This window comes from Salminus brasiliensis, chromosome 9, assembly GCF_030463535.1.
Source record: "Salminus brasiliensis chromosome 9, fSalBra1.hap2, whole genome shotgun sequence".
Taxonomy (NCBI): domain Eukaryota; kingdom Metazoa; phylum Chordata; class Actinopteri; order Characiformes; family Bryconidae; genus Salminus; species Salminus brasiliensis.
The window spans coordinates 17988630-17998427 of NC_132886.1; the positions used below are offsets into that span (position 1 = coordinate 17988630).

The following is a 9798-nucleotide window of genomic DNA, read 5'->3' on the forward strand; positions in this document are numbered from 1 at the left end:
TTCCAGATGAGTCACTGGCCACCTCCTGTCCTCCTGCTGTGCAGTGACTTCTTCCATACACAGTACTGTGTTAACACAGGCACACCACCTATATACTAGGAGGAATCTGAACAGCAGTCACGCAGCCCAAATTCACTTAGTTCATATTTTACACTCTGAGTGGAATCAAAAGCCTTTCAAAAGAACAGAGAGGCAACAGCTTTCCAGTGACACAGTATGATGGGTGTTTCATTTCAAGACATTTCAAAAACCTCCCCTGACCTTTAGACCACTTGTGATCCTTTGCAGAGGAAGAGAAGTGGAAGGGAGATGCGAGAGACAGAAGGTGTTTCTGATACACTGTCTGTGTCATATCTGTGCTTCCATCTGGTTTCTACACGTTATCGTAATGAGACCAAAAAAAAAAAAAAAAAGCTTCTGCTCATCAGTCACCTTTATGCTTACAGGCTATCCTTCCATCATGATCCATCCTCCGCTGATGTTAGAGGAAGACACCCAGAGAGGGGAAAAAAACTTTCCATGTCTTGTCTTTCCGTCTGACCCTCCTTAAAGAACCACCACAGGCTCACTTGAATCTGCAGCACTGATGCTAGCATCGCCTCCGGTCGGTTTATTGAATGTACTAAAAGTGTCATCTCTAACCGGTCACTGATATGATTACACATAGACTATAAAGTATCGGGACACATCATTTATCATTTCTACTTAAAGCAAGAGTATTGTATTTATTAAAATAAAAAAGCTTGAGTAACTGTCTCTACTGTCCAGAGAAGACTAGATTTTGGAGCATTACTGTGAGGTTAGGAAGTTAGAATGATCATCACCCATCCCCAACTCCCCAGCTCCCCAGCTCATCCCAAAAGCATTGAATGAACACCATCATTCCAGACAACACAGCCCCACTGCTCCACGGCTCAGTACTGGAGGGCTTTGGTGCCAACAGGTATAAGTGCTTGTTACCACATGACGTGTTTTTTTTCAGGTTAAGAATCCACTCCATCCAATTCTATGTTCAAACTGAGACAAATTCAGACATCTGTGTGGAACTAAGAGCTGACAGGACTTGAAAATATATTTCCCTATGATACCAGGAGATGAAACATTAGAGATCAGGTTTAGAGAACTTTGATTTCTCATATCATTGTGCAACAGGATTTAGACCAGTGCGGTGGGGTGAAGTAATTGGATACAGGCAATGACAGACATGTAACTCGATGGTGATGCTTCAGGCCGATTATCGTTTTTTTTTATTATTATTATTATTATTTGCAGCGCTGTGAACTTGGGCATTGCAATTTTAAGCTTACCTTAAGTTTTAAGCTGCAAGTCACTTGTATTGTTCTGTAATTCTCTCTTCAGACAAATTAACCCGTTGGCACTTCGTTCGCTGAAGGGGAAAATGTCTTGAGACTTGCTAATGATTCATCAGTAGCATCAACCATTTTACTTAAGCTAACGTTTAAATAGAGTCTCTCTTTCTACTCATACAACACCAAAGCAACTGACATTCTGTGACACACTGCTAAAGGCAACCAAAAAAAATGGACCTGAAACAGCCCAAAAATATTCTAGCACGATATTTAACGGCAATTTCACAATAGACAATAGTTTCTATTAACATGCAGACAAAATGCATCGGTAGTGTCACTACTTTTCAGAAAGTATCCTTTACTCCCATATATCACAATAACAAACTTTATTATTTATGATGATTTTGATCAAATAGGGTAATATTGTTGCTCTCTAGATTGTACACTACACACATGGCTGTAAACAGTGCGTTTACATTTTTGAACAGATGCTGGTATCCACAGCTATTTACGATAGTAGGTAACAAGCATGTGGACTCATGTAAACTATTTGTTATTGTGAACTCATTGCAGCACAGAGTCCCTGATGTACTATTTGACTATTTAAGCTGCCACTTAAATACATTAATCCAGTAACTACTGAGAACTATACAGAATTTTCTTTTTTTAGAACTTTCATATTAAATATATCACTTTTTCCATAATTAACATTGTCTTCATTCTATATAAATAGAATATTATAAATCCATAGAGGAATAATAATAATAATAATAATAATAATGGAAAACTGCTACAACGCTCACATCAGATGCTTCACAATTTCTCTCAATAACTAGATGTCTCAATAATTCAGATGTTAACAGTCAGCCTAAACGTACGTTGTCGTCCGGCACTCAATGAGGGGAACGCTGAGCAAGTCAAGTTTCAAACACATCCCATCCGAACAGGGCTAAAGCAACCAAGATGAAAATAGCTCACTTCCTCAAGAACCAGTGGCACAGCACTATGCGACCTACCACAATTTCTAACTAAGAAATGACACCTATTTCTGTCTGGCCACGTTCTTCAGAGGAAAATCTATAATTACCAACAGCAGTGAAAGAAGAAGTGCAGTTTCTAAGGTAATCTAAGGTAAGCATGATGACGAAGAACGAAGAGGTAAAATGTTAACCTACTACTACTACTCACACACACACACACACACACACACACACACACACACACACACACAGTTGTGACTGTTGTTCTTTGTTGTAATAAGGGCTTTACCAGATCTCCCAGTAGGGCTTCTCTACTTTGCTGTGTCTATGCATGTTAAAGCAGCTCAAATTGTCCCAGTGAGAAATTGACACGGTTTTCATTTACTCTGCGAATCCACATAAACATCTATCCTATAAAAAAAGTTAAATCCTCTACCCCCCTCAGAGAGCTCACACTGTCAGTCACAGTCACTCCACAACACAGAGCCCCTCGTCTCCAGCCAAAACAAACAACTCATCAACGAGGGGCTGTTTTCCTGTCCCAGAGAATTACGGAATAAGCATATTTCTTTAGTTTTTTTTATTTTTGAGGGAGGTTCTATGAGGATCTAACATACATCCACTTTTATCTCACTGGTAAACAAAGTCAAGCAACTACAAGACCACTGATTCAGATATATTATATTATTTCACAAAGGGGTGGGGCTGTGCATAGGACTGCATTACAGAAGAGAGAGACATTTCTTTAAGATGCCAATAAGCACTATAAAAGTGTGACGTTGGGGGAACTAAACATGGATCAGATGAGGGTAACCACTTCATGTTTTCTGAATGAAACATCCTGGATGTAAAAAAAAAAAAAAAAAAAATCTAAGTGCTGACACTGAAGAACTGTGCTGTAATCATAACCAACAGGCTGATGTGAGAATGAGGAAACTCTGAAATAAAAGGGCACGGCAAACAGTGCCCTTCTCACAAGTTCTTTTTCTCTCCTCCTACATAGTCTAAGCCAAGGCAAACACAATGGAGGAATTGGGATTTCTGTCCAGTCGCCCCAGCGTTTCATAAACCTGCACCACAACCCACCACCCCCAGTCTTAATTCCGTTTTTGGCCCCAAGTGATAATGACAATCTGATCCCTCCAGATAAAGCTAAGACCATTGAAAACATACCAAGCTCACGTAAGTCAATAAGGCTTCTCGCTTACTTGGCGCGAGGAACTTGAACCTCACATTTGGAGAACAAATGGGTCACTTCAGATGGAAGTCAGTCAAACATCAATTCGCCAAAAAAACGGTCAATCAATCTGAAGCAGGCCTTTTCCAGTAGCTGAAGACATTTTCACAGTTGAATCCAAACTGACAGACATCCGCTCTCGTACCACCGCTAAGCCCACTACCGTTCCTGCTCAGAGCATGCGTGCGCATACTTCAGCTGACAAATAGCCTACAACTCGCATGTGGCAAAGGACCAAACTTTATGCAGCGTGCCAAGCCAAAGCAGAGCCAAGCTAAATCACGACGAAATCTGCCGTTTCATCCTGTGAAGTTTCTTGAGTGTCTGGCACCAGACACAGAAAAAGACCGGACAGGCATTTTTCAAACCAGGCATGGCCTGAAAGCTGACTCCAATGGGTTAGGCCTTCAAACACGTTGGCCCAAGACCATCTCCAAAATCATCACTTTCCAGAAGACAGAAAAGAAAGAACTTACGTAACAAGATTTTATTCCGAGTACTTCTGGACCACTTCCACCGGTCCATTCTCCACAAAAAGAATGACTGGTGGTGGACAGTAATAAAGAACATGTACTTTCGGGATGTTTGCTCTCACTCCACTAAATGTCAAGGTCAAGTATTTCTCTTTTTGCTGCACGAATATCCATGAACTAGAGATGGGCCGCTCGCCGACACCAAACGAGCGCAGAGCTGGATGCCGCATTAAAGTTTCTAGGCAAACTTGGTAGCGCAACATCAAGAAGGCTTCTATAATATTCTGCATTGTCTCTCAACATGAAATCTACTTTGCTTTTTTGAATCAACCAGATTTAAACCACTGTTGAACTCGAGCACAAGCTGCGAGAGCCAGTGTCATTAGTTGCGTTTGCTAGTCCTGCTGATACTCACTGTACTGGGCTGGGTGATGTATTCTTAAGAGGAGTATCCAGTTAGTGGCGTTAAAAGTCTTTACTCTGCCTCCCCCATGAGGCATGCTCATTTTAATAGATTCTACAAATATGTGAGCTCAAATTTTTTTTGTTTTCGAGCCCAGGAGCAGCCCAGGGAGCCAATCTCTGGTCCTCCTGAAATCGATGGTCTAGGGTTTACTTCAAGCGGAAACTGGTGCGTTCTGCTACGTTGTCAAGTGTGGGGTCGTGTTATTGGTTTATTGTCATGTGACTTTCTGTACTTATCAGCCGATTGGCTAAAACGCTTCTTCTGCAAGAACGGCTTGGGGTCCGTATTGCTATCCAGTGGTTAAACCACGAACTGCAGTGTTGTGTGACCCCACGCAGAGCTAAAGCAACTCACAAAATATGAATCACATGATATGAGCAGCTCTCAGGATCAGCTACCACATACGTAGGCCAGAAAAATCGACTGATACGTAGCTGATCGATACTTCCATCTCTACACTAAACCCAACTAAACCCTAACTGCGAAGCTTCCAGGAGAAACAGAAGCTCATGTAAACTTAACTTAACTTAACTTGTGATTGTAATAAACAAGCATTATAGTTGCAAGATCATCTTAGCTTCTAGAGATGCCTGCTCTACCATTTAATGATGATATCTGTTGCTACAATGCTTTTGGAAACCCAGCCTAAAAAAGATCGGCAATTCTAGAAACTATACTTTACTCTGTGTGCAGTCACACATTCAAACCAATACAGCAAGAATTAGAATATCTCAAATAAATCAGTACTCTGAATTTTGGTACTGAAGCACATTCGAAAGCAAGTATTTTAGTATTTTATCTCAAGCAGATTCACATGAAGAGTTTCATTTAACCAAGGGTGTATCCATTACCCCCTAGCAGAGTGTGTGCTTTGTCCACTCATAAATGAAGTAATAAAAACAAATAAACAGTGAAAGGGGGAAAAAAGGAGATTGAAGGTGTCGATGCGATCTGAACCATGTCTGCCGTATAGCTGAAACGACACCCAGCTGATGCAACTTGCAGCTTTATGACAGTAAGCAGACAGCTTCCTTTTTCTCGTTCATACTTTGTGACTTGCACTTGCAGCCACTTTGTCACCGATCAAAGAGATGTGTCGAGGTGAGAAACTAATTTGTCACTGGCACGCCAAGGCAGCAGCCTTTAATAGCTAACCTTTGCTCAGGTAACAGAATGAGAGGGGGGTGTGAGGGGAGTAGAGGTCAGATCGGCACCCATACCAGCCTTTAAACTCTACACCATGTCCTACTCTTTAGTCTGCTCACTGATTCCACATCTGTTCTTCTGTCCTTTTCTCCTCAGTCCTCTTTTCTCTCTCTCTCTCTCTCTCTCTCTCTCTCAGACCTTCACCTTGATAATAGCCATTAGGGAAGGCTAGAGGCCCCACGGGATCGTTTCTCTTTTAACAAAGTTCAACTCTTTCTTTCTTTTCCAGGGGCAGACCTCTACCACAAACACACACACACACACACCTCACTGTCCCTTGCAGACAGCCTTTACAGAGCCATTGTACAGGACTGAAGCGCCTGAGCTGTTTCTTTTCAGTGAACGGCTCACACTCCTGAAGAACTGAAACAGAAAAAGAAAACAGCTTTGATTCGTTACATCAAATCTCTTTCCCTGAGGGCACATCGTGTCGGAACAGGTGATTAGTGCGCTCATCATTTCGGGTGATTCAGAGATTACTGCCCGAACACGGATGGGTTTTCAGGCCGGGCTACATCGCCTGCACTTACGCACACATTAAATGGAAAGATTTAACCCCTTAACCCATCGAGTTCTTTACTGTCATAATTACATTAGTGCACAGTTGGCATCAGCTTCATTAACCCTAAAACAGAGCCCTGTGGGACGCCAGACAACATGCTAACTTGGGACTAATAAATGAACGATAAACCCGGGGTGCAGTGTGTTAAAGCTTATCTTTGCAAGTAAGAAAACAGTGCTTCGGTGGCGTGTTCTGGGTATATGTGAAGTTCTTTACAATAAGGTTCAGTTCTCCTGCACAACTTAACTTTAGGTCGACTACATTTGTTTTACAGTATCTAGGAATTTGACCTTAGCTGCCTTCGAGTTCATTTGTTTACAAAGGCCAGATCTGTGAAAGACTCATTATAATTAAAACTGAAAGTTCAGCATAAGGGTTGGGCGACAATGTTCAGCGAATCTGAATATTTTACACACATAATTTCTAACAAAACGTGTAGTTGTAGCACCAACTAAGAACGAATGCTTCTTAGCTTCAATTTAGCGCTTTATTTAATTTCATTATTTCAGCAAGAATCAGTTTTTACCTTTGAATATTTAAAGCTCAGCGTGTCCCGATAACAAGCAGACACTTTGTCCTATAACATAAATCGGCCATTAAAAAAAATAAAGCGTACAGCCCTGATACAGACAACATCTACGACATGCAACCAGAAGCCTGTTGTAAGATACCACTACATCACTTACTGCAATAGTGATAATGACCATCACACTGCCCAGCCCTAGTTAAAATCTTTGCTCTGAAAGCGACGTTATATTTTGTCTGAAAGTTCAATAAAAAGAAAATAAACACAGACATTATGCACAGGGCTCATTCACAAAGCTCTGACATCATCATTGTTCTTAAAATAATATAGATTTTAGATATTTGTGGTTAAAAAAATAAATACATAAATAAAAAAGTATGCAAGTGCAGTTTTAAGAGGTTACTTTGTAAAGCTGACTTCAGGTCCGTTGGTTAAAGTAAGGACAGTTTCTGTCCTCTGCTTGTGACCTGACTTGATGCAAATGCACTGTACTGATGCAGAAAGATGAACAGATACAGTGATACGCCCCACAAGCAAGCCAGTCAGTTATAGCTTTTTTATTTAAATAAATTAAAAAAAGGCAAGCATGAGTCAAGACTGTGGCCCACCCCTTCTCCCATGAGGATTCTCGGCCAGTAAAACAGTTGGAAGAACTCCTGACCCCCCTCTTAAGACCACAAGCTCAACTGCAAAAGGGGCAGGAGGCAGCCTTCGCTCAAACCGCCAGCCGTTGACACAGCAATGCTATCTCCCATGCTAATGAAGCCCCCTTATGGCCCTTTAATTACATTTATGCCTTTTTTCCTCAAAAGGAAAAAAAAATCAAATGACCCCATCTCCCCTCCTTTCAGTTGGGGAAGGACGTTGGATGGGGGAGTCGACAAAAATCAGATGGACAGGTGGTCATTCAGCCAGTTGTTGGCTTCTCCAACAACGAAACAGGGGCAGTTCAGGTCTGCTGGAAAACCCCCAAATGAACACAGACTGCCAGCCCCCTCTATCCTCTATCCCCACACACACACACATACATATATATATATATATATACACACACACAAACCTACAGTCTGTCCTACTGAGCAGCCTTCAGGATTATAGCAGGGGGGAAACCCTACAGGGGAGGATAAAAATGCACATCTTCTCCTATAAATAAATGTAGCCTATAGTTAATGGAAGCAGGCTGCACACATCCAAACAACACTGCCAAATGTCCAGCCATTGACTCGCTGTGTGTAACTACAGGCTGTGTTCATGTATTTATTAAAACCCACCGGCTCCACTAACATCCTCAGCAGGCAGCTGGTCAGTGTTGTGTGATAAATGACCGAAAATCCTTACAAAAAAAAAGGGAGCTGCCTGTTTATGAGCAACTTGGACTAGAGCTTAGGGGCTCAAAACCCTCCTCGAAGGACTGACCGAGTGCATTAGACAGTTGTCTGTCCTCTCTTGGCTCGGGCACAGGGCGCTTGCAACAGATTTCACATTTTGTTCAGCATTGTCTGTCTGCGAGAAGTGCTGCGTTGCGTCCTGGCTAAACACACACACACACACACACACTCTCTCGTCTCTGACACCAGCGTTGAGAGCATGGAGTCTCAGGCGTGGAGCTTTTCTCAGAGCAACAAAGGAGACTTAAGCTGGGAGTAGTGGAGCTTTAATGTCCTCACATGCACTCGCATTAAATAATCATCGGTCTGCAGTGGCGAGGGCGACGGGGAAGCCAGCAGGGCTAACTTGGTAAACAACACTCAGCCCGAGAGCGCGCGCGCGCGCACACACACACACACACACACACACACACACACACGGGGTAAGGAATGGTTCCTCTGCCGTCTCTACGAGGGTCCTCAGACACTGAATGGTTTGAGTAGCCCACATGAGCCAGACATGAGCCAGAGCGGAGAAAAGGGGGGGAAGCAGCCGTCCAGAGAGAGAGGCAGCGGCTACTCTCCGGTACACAGAGGGGGAGAGAGTGGGCTCTCCGAAACAAAAGCCACTGTGGAAGAGCTACACGCTCACATTTTCATTTCAACACCAGCCCTAAAACCATCTTTTAGAGTTTTGACTTTAACATGATAATACCACAACTCTCACAATGCCTGTCCTTTCAGCGTGTGTGTGTTTTAATGGCTGGTCCCGCTGTGCTGCTGAGGGACCACACGACTCGTTTAGTGTTCAGGAGCTAGCTAAGTGTTAGCGGGCTAGCCCTCAACTCCCATACAGGCGTAGCCTACCGCGAGGGGTTCACTGCAAAAGCCCCATAACAGAGCGCAGGGTGGCAACAGTCACTACAGACGAGCTCCTCCGATGGGAAAAACACACACACACACACACACACACACACGCGCGCGCGCGCACGCACGCACACAACGCCCTCCAGCAAGCGAAAGCGGTCGCCACAGAAAAGCGGCAAACGACCACCGGCAGAAAGCTGATGATGTGAGGCGAAAACGACCCGCTTTCTGAAACGTGTGAGAGCGACGCGCAGCGCCAGAGCTGAATCTCAGACTTACCCTGTCACAACAGGCGCCATCTTCCACAAACTCTCACCAAAACTCCAACACTCGCGAGATCCTTTCTCCCAGACCAGCTCGCCGCCGAGACAACAGAATCAGACTGGAGATGAAGGGGCGAGGGAGAAGGAGAGAAAGGGGGCGGGTGGGTGACGAGGACGGAGGAAAGGGGGAGGTGGTGGGGGAGGTGATGGTGGTGGTAGCGGCGGCTATGGTGGTGGAGGGAGGGCTTGAGTAGGAGGGAGGGGAGGGGAGGGGAGGGGAGGGGAGGGGGAGGAGGAGAAGGGAGGGGAGGAGGGGGGGCAGGGAGAGTGAGAGAAAAGGGCAGACGCCACAACAACAGGCGTGGGAAACTTCTCACATCTCGCGAGAGTCGGAAAACTCTCACCATAGAGGAGAGTGGAGACGGTGTCGAAGCCTCGCGAGAGCGGCGTCGAGTGTGCTGCACGGCTGTGTTGCTCGGAGCTGAAGCGGTGAGAGATTCCCACACTGCCGTCGTGTTTTTGGCACATTTCACCAAAAAGC

General features: G+C 44.1%; 1 protein-coding gene across 1 annotated transcript in view; it reads right to left on the reverse strand.

Annotated features, from left to right (window-relative positions):
- rbpjb (recombination signal binding protein for immunoglobulin kappa J region b) overlaps positions 1-9347 on the reverse strand; it is a 49258-nt gene extending 39911 nt beyond the window's left edge. The window contains exon 1 of the mRNA XM_072686781.1: positions 9274-9347. Within this exon, the coding sequence (XP_072542882.1) occupies positions 9274-9293 (20 nt within the window). The 5' untranslated portion in view covers positions 9294-9347. The remainder of the gene's footprint in view (positions 1-9273) is intronic.
- Positions 9348-9798: the final 451 nt, after the last annotated feature.